This window comes from Rhinopithecus roxellana, chromosome 20, assembly GCF_007565055.1.
Source record: "Rhinopithecus roxellana isolate Shanxi Qingling chromosome 20, ASM756505v1, whole genome shotgun sequence".
Taxonomy (NCBI): Eukaryota; Metazoa; Chordata; class Mammalia; order Primates; family Cercopithecidae; genus Rhinopithecus; species Rhinopithecus roxellana.
In genome coordinates this window covers 78,858,581-78,875,195 of record NC_044568.1, presented here as the reverse complement: position 1 = coordinate 78,875,195, position 16,615 = coordinate 78,858,581, and the positions used below count along the sequence as shown (strand labels likewise).

Below are 16,615 nucleotides of genomic sequence, written 5' to 3'. Positions count from 1 at the left end.
GGGTATTTGGAGCAGTGGCTGTCGACCCTCTGATGTGGGCATTTGGGAGTCGTAACAGCTGGCTCAGTTTCACCTGTGTGTTCTGGCTGAGCTTCTGTGTCTCAGAAGCTTCCAAAGGTGAAATTGACCCGACACCCACCATGCACTGTTATTTCTTTTCTTTTCTGTCTTGTTTGATTGTGTTTTTTTCTACTTTATTTTTGGGCCAGGCGCAGTGTCTCACGCCTGTAATCCCAGCACTTTGGGAAGCTAAGGCAGAGTGCATTACTTGAGCCCAGGAGTTCAAGACCAGCCTGGGCAACATAGTGAGACCCCCACTTCCACAAAAAATACGAAAATTAGCCAAATGTGGTGACACACATCTGTCGTTCCAGTTACTCGGGAGGCTGAGGTGGGAGGATCGATTGAGCCTGGGAGGTCAAGGCTACAGTAAGCCATGATCAGGCCTGTGTGTGGCCTGTTGTGCAGGGCACACATGTGTTGGCTCTTCAAGGAGCCCCCAACGCCAAGGCCCCTCGGTGATTCCCGAGTCCCCTCTTTGCCTGGGGGTGGGGCTGTTGGTCCCGGGGGGCTGGCCCTCTCATCTGCCTGCTCTCTGTCCCTGCAGCACTGCTGGAGAGGAAGGAAGAGGATGGACGGTGGGTGGCCACCGTGAGTGCCGAGCTCTTCGTGCCAGGGCTGGTGGGGCTGCGTGCCATTGGCCTGCTACAGCAATGGGACCAGCTCTGGACCAACTCCCTGAGGATCCAGTACAGCCTCCTGGGTAAGGCGCTGCGTGCCTGGCTGCGGAGCAGGTGGAGGTGACAGGGCCTGCTCTGTTTCCTAGGGCTGTGGCTCCGTTAGCTAAGATATGCTGTCACCACGGGGTTTTCCATTAGTCATTCTGTTGGCTCTGACTAGGACTGAGTACCTGCCCATTAAAAAAAAAAAAAAGGTGTGTCTCTTAAGGGGACTTTCATCCATCTCTTAAGACCTCCCCATCGTCAGGTTCTAACGGAGTGACAGGTGGACTAGAGCATGGGGGTGTGGCTGAGGCCAGGCTGGGCCAGACCCTCCTCCTCTTGGAGCCTTGATGGAGGGCTGCCTGGCAGAGGAGGGCAGGGGTCTCTGGGTCAATCCGCACAGGTCAGGCGAAGCAGCCGGCACACGAGTGTAGCACCAGCCAGAAGCTGCAGGCAGAGAGCAGCTCGAATGGCGCCTACAGGCTGGAGCTGGACCATGAGCTCCACTGCACACAGATCCCAGCCTTCAGCCACAAGGTGGGTGCCCAGGCCAGGTGCGACATCCAGAGAGAGCACCAGAGTCAGGCAAGTGGTGATTTGAGTACCCTGAGCTCATCTCCGAAGAGATGGACTTGCTCCCAATCACATAGCCATATGGGAATGGATCTGGGGCTGGAACTTCAGCCTCAGTCTTACATCTGTTCGTCCAGGAATGCTTCAGCCCAGGAGGCAGAGGTTGCAGTGAGCCAAGATGGCGCCCCTGTACTCCAGCCTGGGTGGGAGACTGAGATCTTGTTTCTAAAATAAATAAATAATAAATTAAAAACAAACCAAAATAGTGCTTCCTACAAAACCGCCTCTTTTGAAAACCAAGCTGGAGTGGGTGGCTGTGAGGAGGCCCAGGGACTGGGTGGGCAGGGCCTCCATGGGCAGTTCACCACCCATGTGTGTCCCAGGTCCAGCTCTGGCACGAGGAGGACTCAGGCCACCTGCGCTCACAGCTGGAGGTGAGCTACGGGAAGCACTGGGACAAGAACAGCAACAAGAGGCATCTCCGTGTCAGCCAGACCTTCAAGAATGACTCGGGGCCCGCCCTGAGCAATCACTTCATGGAGGTGAGCCCGGCCACTGCAGCAGAGCCGTGCCCCATGAGTCCAGCATGGATGGTGGGAGCTGGTGAACCCCCGCATGGCCCTCTGGCCCTGGCTGCAAGGATGCAGTCAACTGAAACTCAGCCTTGGTGACTTTCCGTTTTGTACCTCCAGCCCCACGTCCCCAGGGGTGAGAAATGCTTCTCAGAGTGCCAAGGACTGGCAGGAGGGCTTGGGAAACACAGATTTCCACCTGTAAAAATGCGTTTTGGAAAGAGGGGTTCGCTTTTAGCTTTTCCCTGAGAGTGGGGTCTTTTGCTGAGTTAGGAATGATGGTGTGTTCAGCAGCTGAACAGGTGGTAGTTTTTAAACAGCACTATTTAACCTCGTATGTTTATTTAAAAATTGGTTTAGAATTTTTTTTCCCTTTTCGGATCCAGTCCTGCAAATGGTCTTTTAAATATTAACTTTGATTTTAATTGTGATTAAATATATGTCATGTAAAATTTACTATTTGTGTTATTTATTTTATTTTATTTATTTATTTATTAGGAGACTGAGTCTTGTTCTGCCACCCAGGCTGGAGTACAGTGGCACAATCCTGGCTCACTGCAACCTCCTCCTCCTGGGCTCAAGCGATTCTCTAGCCTCAGCCTCCCGAGTAGCTGGGATTACAGGTGCCTGCCACCATGTCTGGCTAATTTTTTTGTATTTTTAGTAGAGACGGGGTTTCTCCATGTTGGCCAGGCTGGTCTCGAACTCCTGACCTCAGGTGATCCACCCACCTCACCCTCCCAAAGTGCTGGGATTACAGGTGCGAGTCATCACGCCTTTCCTGTCCTGTTTTTGACTGGCTTACTTAGCATGTCCTCAAGTTTCATCCATATCGTAGCATGTGTCAAATTTCCTTCCTTTTTAAGGCTGAATACTCCATTGTCTGTATAGACAGCATTTTATTTATCCATTCATCCGTTGATGGACATGCGGGTTGCTTCCATCTTTTGGCTATTGTGAATAAATGCTGTTATGGACTGATGCTTTCAGTTGTTTCAATTGCTTTCAGTTCTTTTGTATATACACCTGGAAGTGTCATTGCTGGGGTCATATGGTAATTCGATCTTTAATTTTTTGAAAAACTGCCACACTGTTTTCCACAGCAGCTGCAGTATTTTACCTTCCCACCATCAGCATTTGAGAATTCAGATTTCTCCACATCCTTACCAAAGCTCCTTGTTTTCTGTTTTTCGGACTGGGTTCCACTCACGTTGCTCGTGTGGAGTGCAGTGGTGCAATCTTGGTTCACTGTTGCCTCGATTTCCTGGGCACATTCTAGGCCAGGGATGGCATGATCCCATTGGCATCTTGGGGGGGTGGGCATTCTCCAGTTTGTGCTGCAGGTGCCTGAGAGGCAGGTGGATTGCCGTGTGCAGCTGCACCACTTGAGCCTCCGCCTGCCCTATGTGGAGAGAAGCAGTCACCTGAAGGTGCAGTACAATGGGCGGCCGCTGTTTGTGGCAGGCGGGCAGTGGAAGGACACATCTCGGGCCACCCTGTGGAAGTGGGAAGGTGAGTGTTGGCTGTGGGGCCTCCTTGGCTAGCAGCTCAGATTTCTGACTTCCAGGCCTTTGTTCAAGCTATGCCTCCTTCCCGGAACACCTTTTCCTTTTATTGGCTAGGCTAACTCAAGACTCAAACTGGGCCAGGCACAGTGGTTCACACTTGTCATCCCAGCACTGTGGGAGGCCGAGGCGGGAGGACTTCTGGAGGCCAGAAGTCTGAGATCAGCCTGCGCAACATAGTGGGAACCTGTCTTAATTTTAGAACCAAACACACAAAAACTCTTATTTTTAAAGAGTCCCATCATGCTTATAATTACATCCTAACTTCTTACCTTTGCCAGTCAAGTGTCAGTTCCCTGCCTCCTTCTCCAGCCTTGTCCTACCCCACTCTTCCCATTGCTCACTATCCTGCAGGCTCGGAGGCCTTTTTTTGCTCCCCAGACACGCTCCAGGGCCTTTGCATTTGTGCATCTTTGTGTCTGGAAAACACTGTCTCTCACTTTTAAAAAATGGAAAATGGATCCACTGGCTGGGTATGGTGGCTCATGCCTGCAATCCCAGTACTTTGCGAGGCTGGCGGGGGGCGGATTACTTGAGGTCAGGAGTTCGAGATCAGCCTGGCCAACATGGTGAAACCCTATCTCTACTAAAAATACAAAAGTTAGCCATGTGTGGTGTCAGGCAGCTGTAATCCCAGCTACTCAGGAGGCTGAGGCAGGAGGATCACTTGGACCTGGGAGGCAGAGGTTGCAGTGAGTGGAGATCACACCACTGCACTCCAGCCTGGGCAACAAGAGTGAAACTCCATCTCCAAAAAAAAAAAAAAAAAAAAAAAAAAGAATTCACCATAGTTTATCCATGAATTATTTTTTTCAATTTTTATTTTTATTGAAGTGATAACTTGTTTAAAAGTGAATTTGACTGTGAGTTGCTCATTGTCGAAGCTGGGTCTCATGGGGGCTCATTGTATTATGCTCTTTGCTCTTGTATAGACTTGAACTACGTTTTCTAAAAGTTGATTAAAGTTTATAAAAGAAATATGTCCTCAGTGTCACACCTGCCTACCTTGTGTTTTTTTTGTTTTTGTTTTTGTTTTTTTGAGACAGTCTTACTCTCTCACCCAGGCTGGAGCGCAGTGGCATGATCTCGGCTCACTGCAACCTCTGCATCCAAGACTCAAGCTATTCTCTTGTCTCACCCTCCCGAGTAGCTGGTGTTACAGGTGTGTGCTACCACACCTGGCTAATTTTTGTATTCTTAGTAGAGGTGGGGTTTCACTATTTTGGCCAGGCTGGTCTTGAACTCCTGAGCTCAAAGGATCTACCTTCTTCTGCCTCCCAAAGTGCTGGTATTACAGGTGTGAGCTGCTGTGCCTGGCCCCTACCCCAAGTCTTGCTTAAAACAGCAAGCACTCTAAATTCTTTCAGCCAATTTTTCTGTTTATATTCTCCATCTTTTAAAATAATATAATCATGCTGTTACTTCTTGAATGTTCAGCTTTGGTCATTCTCCATAGGTTTCTTACTAGAGAGGATAAGAATTTAACTCTTAGATTGGTGCCCCTTTCAAATACGTATTTCTCCCTATTTTCTTAAAAGAATTACATTTTGTTAACATCTGATGCTTACAGAATTATAACTGTAAACGTCTTACATAGCTTAGATATATGGTGTACTGTCTTGGTGACTTTTTGTGTTTTTCAGGAGTTTGTAATTGCCTTTATTTTTCTATTTGATTAGTTTTCTATAATTTTTGCCTACTAATTACAGAATTTCAGCAGCATTGCAAAACTTTTTTCCAGGTGGTCAGACACATCAGATTGTTCATTGACTTCAAATAATTCTGATATTTTTCTTGGGGACCCTCTTCCTGGAGCCTGTGTCTTGCTCCAAAGTAGACCAGTTGCACAGTTGTGGTTCTGTAGCCTCCCTTTTCCATCAACCTGGATTTCTTTTCACTTCTCCTCTGGGTCACAACCCCTTTTGCTTAAACCTGTGTCATCTCTCTTGGTTTATTCCTTTGTTCTGATGGAGTACATCTTTCAGTAGCTTCCAGAGAAAGCATAGATGCGAGGTGTACTCAATCCCAAGGGTTTCTGTAACTAATTACTAAACCGGGCAGCTTAAAACAACAGAAATTTGTTATTTCACAGTTCTGAAGGCCGTAAGTTTGAGTCAAGGAGCCCCCAGGGCCATGTTCCCTCTTAGGCTCTGGCGAGAACCCTCCCTTGCCTTTTCCAAGCATTTGGTGATGGATGTTGAAGCTTGGTGTTCCTTGGCTTACAACCGCATCCTCTCTAATGTCTGCCTCTTTTGTCACGTGGCATTCTCCTGTGTGTGTGGGTCTGTGTCCAGATTTTTCTTTTCTAATAGAGACATCAGTTCTATTGGGTTAAGGGCCTGTCCTATTCTATTATGATCTCATCTTGACTTAATGATATCTGCAATGACCTCATTTTCAGTTAAGGTCACATTGGGAGGTATTGGGGATTAAGACTTCAGTTAATCTTTTGGGGGAACACAATCCATAACAGAATACAAACATTTTGAGACCCTAATGTTGATAATACTGGGGGAGTTTGAGTGGAGAATTTTAGGTTGGAAATAATTTTCTCTTGGGATTTTGAAGACATTGCTCCATTGTTGTGAATTAATTGGGAGATCTCATGCTTTTTCTGATTTAGCATCTTTTGTATGTGACCCTTTTCTCACTGTCTTAGAAGCTTTTAGGAGCTCGTGTTAGTCCTGGTGGTGGTAAATCTCATTACGAGGTACCTTAGTATGGACCTATGTTTCTCTGTTGTACTGGGTTCTTAGCATAGGGCATTTCAGTTTGGAATCGTGTCATTTTGGTCTGGGTAATTTTCTCTTACAGTTTCTTTGAGAATTTCCTTTCTTTGTTCTGAAATTCCTGTTGGTTAGATGTCAGTCCTCAGAAAACTGAGCCTCTAATGTTTTCTCTGTTTCTCTTTTCAAACTTGTTTTTATTTTTGTCTTTTTTCTTTTTGTTTTTTTGGAGAATGGGGTCTCAGTATTTTGTCCAGGCAGGTCTCAAACTCCTGCGCTCAAGTGACCCTCCTGCCTCTGACTCCCAAAGTGCTAGGATTAGAGGTGTGGGCCACCGCACCCGGCCTCCTTGTTTCTCTTTTGTTCTATTTCTTTGTCCTTTTGTTCTATTTAAGTGCCGATTTCCTCGACTTCATATGCCAGCCCTTCTACTGGCATTTTTATTTTGGATTATCTTATATTTTCAAGAGCTCTGTTTTTTTGTTCCTTTCTTAAATCATCCTGTTCCATGAATGCAATTGTCTTCTCTTAGAGTATAAGTTACAGAATTTCGGGGAGTTTTATCTGTTTCCTCGGAGTTTCTTTTTTCTTTTTATTTCTGTATTTCCTGTTGGAGGCTTTCCCCCAAATGCTAAGCCAGCCTTGGATATGTGTTTATGTTTGAGTCGGCTGCTCAAAATATTGGTTACCCTGTTTTCAAACAGGGTAATTATGTTTTGAGTGTACTCAGAAGCTGCCTGAGGACTTAATTAAAACCAGCAGTTTAGCAAAGTTAGGGATCTCATATTCTGGAGCAGAGATTTAAAAGTTTGTCTAAAAAAATCTATTCTCCTTAAAATCCTTTTATAAAACTTAGAGTAAGAGACCTGCCAAAACAAGGAGGAGAGAACACATTTCCACACTTGGGCGCCTCTTGACTCTCCTGGATCGCATTAGGAGAGAGTGAGTGCTAGTTCTCTGCCAACCCAGGGTTAGGCCCTAAGACTGCCCATCACAAGGATCCCAGGAGAAAACTCAGGAATAAAAGTGGAGACAGTGAGACATCTGACTAAAATGACTAGAAGCCCTCAGGAAGTAAAGAAGGAAAAAGAAAGTGAGAAACCAGAAAAATCATCAGACCAGTTAATTCACCTTTGGAGTAACTGGAGATCTAGAGTTTTCTAAAAGATTAGAAATCTCCTGAATTTGAAGAGTTGAGGAAGAAGAATCATGAATGACCTAAAGCAGTTGCCCAGTGTCTCACACAGAAGGGCATGGAGAACTGGCAGGAATGTCCCCAGATGGTGACAAGTTTGCAGAACTTTTACCAGATGACCCATGAGGCCACCCAGAGACCCAGGAGCCAGCCCTGGCCCTGTCCTCATGGAAAGTCTCTACACAGGATTTTGGGATGCAGATGGAAGGACTAAATGTTTTCAAGTCCTGCCTGGGCAGATGCAGTTGTCCTTCCAGCTCCAGAGTTCCAAACCCAGGCCTGTGCCATCCCCATTCACTTTGAGGGGCCGCTGTGAGCTCCCCAATCCACAGGCTGTGTGCAGGATCCTGTAGTACCCAGAGGGAGCGCCCTTGATCATGAACCCCGTGTGTGGTCAGCTCTAGGTCTGTTTCCTGCCTTTCCTCCAGCAGCCCCTAGCCTCCTGCAGCAGTAGCTGCTCTCTTCTGGTTCTGATCCAGGTCTTGAACTTGGGAGACAATTAGAACCTGGATCCCAATTCTGTCTGAAAGCAACGGAATAACATAATCTATACACTGGCACATGACCCTTGGTCCAGCCCAATGTAATGAGAAATAAATGAATGACCATGACCTCAAAAGCAAAACAACAACAACAACACCAACAATAAAAGCTGAGCAACCAGACATATGTTCTGGAGGGCCCGAGTTTGCCAGGTCGCAACTGTGATCTATAAAGTGAAATAAGATCTTTATCACCATGTAAGAACATGAATGAAATAGAAAACAAATTGGAGACTCAAAACTTGTTTGGAAAGAGGCGCTATGTATAGGTGGGCGCATGTGTGGACTGGTGGGCTTCCCTGTCAATCAAGCAATTGGGTGGGGACCTGGCTTTCCAGGGATCCATGCCTTCCTTCTGTTCTTCTGTGGTGCCATCTTCCCGTTTCCCATGAGAAGGGAGCAACTGGGCAGGAACCAGGCTGCCCACTCTTCAGCGTCTCCCTGTTCTCAACTCAGCAGCTCCTCCCTCCCCTTACTGTGTCTTTGCCCCTGCATCTGAGCCTGTCTGCCTCGGTTTCCCCAGACAGTAAATCTCCTGTCTCCAGCAGGGGTGGGTTGCCTGCCCCTTTGATTAACTCCTGCTTGTCCTTCATTTAGGTATCAGGTAAATGGTAATGTCCTCCTAGAAGTTTTTGCTGACCTACCCAATTTTTATCAAATTCCTTCTGTATTGTTTTTCTTCACAGCCCTCAGCATTTCTACCTGTGTTCTTTTTTTTTGTTTTGTTTTTTTGTTTTTTTTTTTTTCTTTGAGACATGGTCTCCCTCTGTTGCCCAGGCTGGAGTGCATTGGCACCATCACAGCCACTTGCAGCCTCCACCTGAGCCTCCCAAGTAGCTGTGATATAGGTGAGCACTACCGTGCCTGGCTAATTTTTGTATTTTTTGTAGAGATGGGGTCTCACTTTGTTGCCCAAACTGGACTCAAACTCCTAGACTCAAGTGATCCTCCCACCTTGGCCTCCCAAGGTGCTGGGATTACAGGCATGAGCCACTGCGCCCAACCTTCCAATGTTTTATTATGAAAAAACTGCAAACATTCAGACGAGTTGGATGAATGGTATGGTCATCACCAGCGTCCTCTCATACTAAGTTCTGCTATTGACAGTTGACCCCACTTGCCTCATCACCTCTCTCTCCACATATCCAGCCCTCTTCTTTTTTCTGTGCAGTTCAAAGTAAGTTGTAGACTGATACATTTCACCGCTAAACGTTTCAGTATGTGTTTCACGAAGCAGAGTGAAATGCATAAATGACAGTACGATTGGATGAGTTTTGACAGGCGTATACACCTGGGTGGTCCAAACACCTGTCCTAAGTCACAACATCACCAATGTCCTAGAAAGTTCCCTCGTGCCTAGTTACTCCCAGTTTTGAGATCAGTCCATTGCGGCTATGATGAGACTCTGGGGACTCTTGCTGCCTACTACAAGCTTCCTCTTCCCTGTGTACCAGATTCTCCTTTTTCCCTTGCAGGAGACTTGAACCTGAATAGTCCATGGCTGATAGTCTCTGCAGCTCACCGGCTACACTGGCCACACCGAGCTGTGTTCCAGGCTGTCCTGGAGCTAACACTGGGCAAGGCCTGGACCCTGAAGGACCTGGTGGTCAGCGTGGCCTGCAGGAGTCAGGGCCCCAACAGGGAAGGCAAGATCCAGGTCTACACCCCAGCTACCACCTACCTCCGGGTGAGCATTGCTCAGCCCCCAGCACATGCCTGGTCACCTGCCACTGAGACCTTTTTCTGGTGCAGAGGCGGATAAAATCTGAGGCCTGTGGGCAGATAGCAGCTCACACATGTGTGAAGTTGGGCCCTCCCAGTGCCTACAACTATCAGAGTTAGTTCCTAAGTGACGCAGAAAAATGAGACCTAAAAAAAGAAGATTTATCATATCCCTGCTTAGCAGCTGAAGGGGAAAGAAATATAAAATAGGAAAGCAAGTCGAACAGGACTTTGGAAATAGGTAGACATTCAGCTTTTGTCCAAAAAACAGAGTGAAAACTTCTAGGACATGAGCCGGTTTCATCCCATCTACTAACTGTCATGAAGTTGCTTGTCTGCACGCGTTTGGTGCAGAAGCAAGAACAGGTTTGGAAGAAAACCCATTAGTATCATCTGCAGGGCTGGGAGCCTGGTAGATGGACTGTCTACCTGCACTGGGTGATGCGTGGATGTGGGGAAGGTCCGGGCTCAATTGGGCTCATCCAAGGGCAGCACAGTCCCCTCTGAGGCAGGGCTGGGTGGCACCAGTGTAGAGTCAAGAGCGGTGATAATCTTAGGAACCACGAGGAGGCCTCTGTGTACCAGAGGGTGCCAAGACAGGAGAGCGAGGTACGGTTGACTAGCTGGCTCCTGCCCTTCACCCAACCAGAGGGCATGGCGGCCTGGTCCAGGGTGGTGGCAGTGGAGGTGCCGGCAAGTGTCCAGATCCTGGAGATGCCAGATTTGCTGATGGACTGGCGGTGGGGAGGGAGTGAAAGAAAGGAAATAAATGGCTCTCAGGTTTTGGTAAAGCATCTGGTGGGATGGAAGTGCCGTTGTGGGAAATGGGGAAGTTGGCGGTGGGGAACTGAGGATCAGTGACGTGGGACAAAGTGTTACGAAGTTCTGGTATTGGGTTGGAGGCTCAGCCACGTCCAAACCCTGTCTTGTCCTTGTCACTTCTCCTTGTGAGACCCCCAAGTTGTATGAACAAGGGATGGCAGCCAACAGGGCACCATCCCATGCAGAGCTTGTGCCAGGGTGGTGGCTGCAAGTGGTCTACCTTCCCCAGCTCTGAAACGAGCCAGATCACACCCAGCTCTTCCCAGGACTCCCGAAGACAATGGTGATGGTGCAGGGAGAGAAGGCCACCCACCAGCATGTGCCCTTCAGGGTACAGACACCCTGGCTACTAGTAATAGCGGCCCAGCGAGATCAGATTCCCTCCCCAAACTGAAGAGGAGAGAAGGAAATTATGCCTGCTCAGGGTTGGGATGACAGAGAGGAGTTTTCCTTTTTGTCTCAAGGCCGTGTAGGGAAAACTAGCCTACCTGCACCAGTCAGGTTAGGCCTCACAGAAATGACATTGAAGGGGTTTTGAGGGTGAATAGGAGTTCACCAAGCAGGAAAGAGATGAAAGGGTATCCCGGGGGAGGAAATAGGGTATGCAAAGGCCTTGGTCCCACTTCTCACCTCATTGCAGATCTCCACGGTGACAGTCTTGGCACAGAGCCTCTTCCACAGCTGGAGCGAAGTCGAGTCAGCCTGGAACACAGCAGTGCAGGGTGAGATCCATGCTGAGAACAGCCGGGACCGTAAGATCCTGAACTGCTGGTTGAAAGGCCCCCGGCAGGAGCTGAACCTAACAGCCGCCTACAGGCACTTGGAGTGGGTAAGAGCCCAAGAGGCCTGTGCAGCCAAGAGACCACCAAATCCCTCACCTGGGTCTCCTGCCTCTCTCCCTGCTTGGGATGGAAAAGGGTTTTGTGCCACTGGCTTGGCCCGTGACCTTGGGCCTCCTGGAGCCTCTATTTCTCTCTCTCTCTCTCCTTTTCCTTTTCCTTCTTTTCTTCTTACATATTTTTTGATAGTCTCATTCTGTTGTCCAGGCTGGAGTTCAGTGATAAAGTCATAGCTTACTGCAGCCTCGAACGCCTGGGCTTAAAGGATCCTCCCCGCTCAGCCTCCCAAGTAGTTAGAACTATAGGCACATGCCACCCATGCCACCATGCATAGCTGACTTCTTTTTTTTTTTTTTTTTTGGGAGACACGAGGTATTGCTGTTTCCCAGGCTAGTCTTAAAGCCCTGGGCTCAAGTTACCCTCCCATCTCAGCCTCCCAAAGTGTTGGGATTACAGGTGTGAGCCACTGCCCCTAGACAAGCCTTAGTTTCTTGTTCTGTGAAATGAACCCTGGTCACATTAGCACAGATCCAGGAGCAAAGCTTGGCTTTCTTTAGCTGAGAAATCCAAGTTCTTCATTCCGCCTGGGTACCTAGGGAGGTCTAGACATGGTGGTGTGCCGGTGGAATCCTGTGGTCTAATCAGGGTGGAAGTTGTGGGTGGAGCTCGGTAGTCGTTCTCGGATAGTCATTTCTGGGGGTGATGGGCAGGCTGTAGGGGGCTACCCGTTGTCTTCTTGCAAGGCAGGTCTGCAGCATGGTCCTGCTGGCCTGTCCCTCCCAGCCTGGATCTTGTTGCAGCCCCGGAAGACCCAGGTGTCACTGACGGCTCTGCGGACTGGTGCCCAGGGCCAACCTCGGGGCCTGCAGTTGGAGGGAGAGCTGGAGGAGCTGAGGCAAGACAGGACATTGTACCGGAAACGGGGAATCTTGCTCCTTAGGTGTGTGCGACCCTTCTCCTCGGCTGGCACCCTGCAAGTTTCCCCTTCTCCAGCATGGAGGGTCCCCGGGGGAACAGGATGGGCAGAGCTACCTGGAGAAACCCTGCTGACCTGCTGGGGCTTAGATGGAACCCAAATCCCAGAGGAGAGCCACCTCCCCTGAAAGCTCCCACATCCCTTGCCCCCTTCATTAGTTGCTGAGGTGGGAGCAGAAGTTAGTCTCATCATCCGGGCCTGGAGCTGCTAAGGAAGTCTTCTCATTTCTTAGAGACAGAGCTCATTAGAAAAGCAGTTCCCTGTGTGCAGGGAACAGCACGAGGTTGGGATGAGCAGAGCCATCTTGGGCTCCAGACTATGCATTGAGCAGCTCTGTGGCCTCAGATAAGTCACCTACAGCCTATACAGCAGCAGTGATGACAAAGGAAGAGCAGCATCGTTTGCACGGTGTTCATTTGTGTTTTTAATCCCACTGACGTTCGTTGGGCACCTACTATGGACCAAGGGCTCTTCTGGGCACGTGGAAAATGGCAGAGAACCAGAACGTCAGAAAGCTTTGCCCTTGGGGAGCTTGCGTTCATTTCATGTGTGTTATCTCTAATCCTGACCGCTGTGTCTGATCATTATTATTTTAGACCCCGTTTTACAGATGGAGAAACTGAGGCACAGATAAATCAAGTCCTTTGCCCAAGGTCACACAGCTAGTGAAGGACCGTGCCTGGATTCCTGTCCCAGACAGTGTGACACCAGATGCTGTGTGTCATCTATCCCCTTGGGTCTTTGCTGACAAATGGCGATGGGGACCCCAGCCATGCCCACTTCGCTGGCACAGTGAGGTGGTGAAGGCTTCCAGATGCCAAATTGTAAAGGACAGGGCTGCCAGGTGTCCTACGTTCTCTTCTCTGTGATAGTCTTAACTCTGCAAATTCGTGACAGGCCCAGGCTGAGAGCGTCGGGCACAATTGTCCTCCAATACTACCAGCTGCTTTAATGGCTTTGGCCTGTTTTTCCCTCTGCACACCAGGCACCCCTTGCACCTGCCCATCCCGCAGAGCCTCCTCCTGCAGGAGACCTTCACGGCTGATAGGCGACACCAGCGCTATTCCCTGGAGACTAGGGTTGTCCTGAATGGCCGAGAGGAAACCCTGCAGACTGTGGTCCTGGGCTGCCAGGCTGGACACCCCTACGTGAGTGGGTCCAGGGCATAGCTGGGAAGGGGCCTGAGAGCCGGAGGAAGGCCCCAGCTGCCTCCTGACTCCCTGTGTGCGTGTGTACATGTATGTGGTTGTCCTTCCCAGGTCTGTGCAGGTCTGATGCATCCATACAATGGCAAAGTCATCCCCAGGAACACAGAGGGGTGCCTGGTTGCTTGGAATCAGCACACGGTAAGAGCAGAGACCCCAGAGACCTTTGCATCCCAGTGAGCCCTGGTTCAAGTTGCTGCCATCTCTCAGTAGGATTAAAAACATGTTATCTGGGCTGAGTGCACTGAGTCACACCTATAATCTTAGCTACTCAGGAGGCAGAGGTCGGAAGGTCGCTTAAGACCAGGAGCTGGAGATCCATCTGGGCAACATATGGAAACCCTGTTTCTAAAAAAAAAAAAAAAAAAAGGAAGGAAAGAAAATTTGTTTAATTAGCCAGGCATGGTGGCATGTTCTTTAGTCCCAGCAACCTAGAAGGCTGAGGCAGGAGGATCTGATTAAGCCCAGGAAGTTGAGGCTTCAGTGAGCCATGATTGCACAATTGCATTCCAGCCTGGGCAACAGAGCAAGGCTCAGACACCTCCCCCACACCCCGGCCCACAAAAAATTCTCCTGGCCAGGCTTGGTGGTTCATGCCTGTAATCCTAGCACTTTGGGAGGCCAAGGCGGGCAGATCACCTGAGGTCAGGAGTTTGAGACCGTCCTGGCCAACATGGTGAAACCCCATCTCTACTAAAAATATAAAAACTAGCTGGGTGTGGTGGTGGGTACTTGCAGTCCCAGCTACTCATGAGGCTGAGGCATGAGAACCTGGGAGGTGGAGGTTGCAGTGGGCCAAGATTGTGCCACTGCATTCCAGCCTGGGCCACAGAGCGAGACTCTGCCTCAAAAAAAAAAAAAAAAAAAAAAAAAAAAAAATTCTCCTGCCTGGGTTCCCTGTTTAATTTGGTCCTTCCTAATACGGTCTATGTGACAGTCAGAGGGATATTTTCTAAAGGCCAGCACAACCCTGCCACCTGCTTGCTCTCAGACTCTGACAACGTCTCTTGGGATGAAGCCCCACTCCCGTCACCTCAGCCCCGTTTCGTGGCCTGCATCCGCCTCATCCAGCCTCTTGGCAGTTCCTCACCTGGCTCTTTCCTGCCTCGGGACCTCTGTGTGTCCTGTGTGCCTGGAGCCGTCACCCTCTCCTTCAGCTTTGCCTCTTCCCTTCTTCTCATCTTTCAGGATTGAGCTCAAGCATCCTCTCACCTGACCGCTAGACCACCCCACACACACCCCTGCTTACCCTGGCGATGCCTTACATCTTTTTCTTTCTTTTTTTTTTTTTTTGGAAACAGAGTCTCGCTCTGTTGCGCAAGCCAGAGTGTAGTGGTGCAATCCCAGCTCACTGCAACCTCTGCCTCCCAGGTTCAAGTGATTCTCCTGCCTCAGCCTCCCGAGTAGCTGGAATTACAGATGTGCATTCCCACTGCTGGCTATTTTTTTTGTATTTTTAGTAGAGACTGGGTGTTACCATGTTGGCCAGGCTGTTCTCAAACTTCTGACTTCAAGTGATGTGCCCACCTCAGCCTCCCAAAGTGCTGGGATTACTGCTGCACCCAGCTTGCCCTATATCTTTTGCTTCTAGTACTATCACAAATCCCAGTTCTTTTTTTTTTTTTTTTTTTTTTAAAGACAAAGTCTGGCTCTGTCACCCAGGCTGGAGTACAGAGGCACGATCTCGGCTCACTGTAGCCTTGTCCTCCTAGGCTCAAGTGATCCTCCCACCTCAGTCTCCCAAGTAGCTGGGACCACAGGCACACACTGCCACCACACCTGGTTATTTTTTATTTTTATTTTTAGTAGAGACAGAGTCTTGCTATATTGCCCAGGCTGGTCTTGAACTCCTGGACTCTAAGCGGTCCCCCCATCTTGGCCTCCAAAGTGCTGAGATTGCAGATGTGAACCGCTGTACCTGGCCTCAGTTCTATTTTTGTGTGATTCATCAATCACTGGCTTCTCTGCTACTCTGGGAAATTCATGATCTCCACGAGTACTTTATTTACACTGTAGCCACAGGGCTTGGTACACAGTAGGTGCTCAATGAATAGCTGCTGCCATGATGCTATTTAACACCCATCGCATGCCAGGATCCAGAGCAGCGGTCAAGAAACTTTTCTGGAAAGAACCAGATAGTAACTAGTTGAGGCTTCATGGGCCACATGGTTCAGGTCTTGTTGACTCATATCTGCCGTTGCAATTCAAGAGCACCGTGGATAACACGTAACGAATGGCGTGGCTGAGTCCTAACAGGACTTTACTTGCATAAACAGGCCACATTTGGACTAGGGGCTATAGTTGCTGACCCCTGACTTAGAGGGTCTTTTTTGAGGCAGAGTCTTGCTCTCTCACCCAGGCTGGAGTGCAGGGGCACGATCATGGCTCACTCACTGCAGCCTTGACCTCCTAAGCTCAAGGGATCCCCCACCTCAGCCTCCTAAGTAGCTAAGACCACAAGTGTGCACCACCACACCCAGCTCATTTTAAAATTTTTTGTAGCGATGGAGGTCTCACTATGTTTCCCAGGCTGGTCATGAACTCTTGGATTCAGGGGATCCTCCTGCCTCACCTTCCGAAGTGCTGGGATTAGGCCAGGCGTGGTGGCTCACAGCTGTAATCCCAGCATTTTGGGAAGCCAAGGCGGGTGGATCACTTGAGGTCAGGAGTTCGAGACCAGCCTGGCCAAAATGGCAAAATCCCATCTCTACTAAAAAGCTATAAAAATTGGCTGCGCATAGTGGCGGGTGCCTATAATCCTAGCTACTCGGGAGGCTGAGGCACAAGAAGCACTTGAACCCGGGAGGCGGAGGTTGCAGTGAGCCGAGATCCCACCACTGCATTCTGACCTAGGTGACAGAGAGAGACTTGGTCTCAAAAAAAAAAAAAAAAAGGTGCTGGGATTACAGATAAGAGTCACCACACCTGGCTGAGGGTCTTGGCATGTGGTTCCCGGGGGGTGAAACTTGTTTTTGCCTGTGTATCCTTGGCTAATTATTTCATGTCTCTGGACCTCAGTTTCTTTGTCTACAGAATGTGAGCAGCAGTGCTCATCTCTATGCAATGGCTGTGAGGATTACAGTGTAGTGTTGTAAAATGCCTAGTAGAACCTGATCCAGGTTGCCTTCCTGACACCTCTTGGAGGAGTTGATACTC

At 49.1% G+C, this 16,615-nt stretch overlaps 1 protein-coding gene across 1 annotated transcript in view; it reads left to right on the top strand.

Annotated features, from left to right (window-relative positions):
* Nucleotides 1-16,615, top strand: part of LOC104667724 — a 152,532-nt gene that overhangs the window by 67,032 nt on the left and 68,885 nt on the right. The window contains exons 25-33 of the mRNA XM_030925148.1: nucleotides 608-763; nucleotides 1,126-1,259; nucleotides 1,679-1,837; nucleotides 3,199-3,379; nucleotides 9,371-9,582; nucleotides 11,080-11,268; nucleotides 12,079-12,218; nucleotides 13,240-13,402; nucleotides 13,514-13,600. Coding sequence (XP_030781008.1) covers nucleotides 608-763; nucleotides 1,126-1,259; nucleotides 1,679-1,837; nucleotides 3,199-3,379; nucleotides 9,371-9,582; nucleotides 11,080-11,268; nucleotides 12,079-12,218; nucleotides 13,240-13,402; nucleotides 13,514-13,600 — 1,421 coding nt within the window. The remainder of the gene's footprint in view (nucleotides 1-607; nucleotides 764-1,125; nucleotides 1,260-1,678; nucleotides 1,838-3,198; nucleotides 3,380-9,370; nucleotides 9,583-11,079; nucleotides 11,269-12,078; nucleotides 12,219-13,239; nucleotides 13,403-13,513; nucleotides 13,601-16,615) is intronic.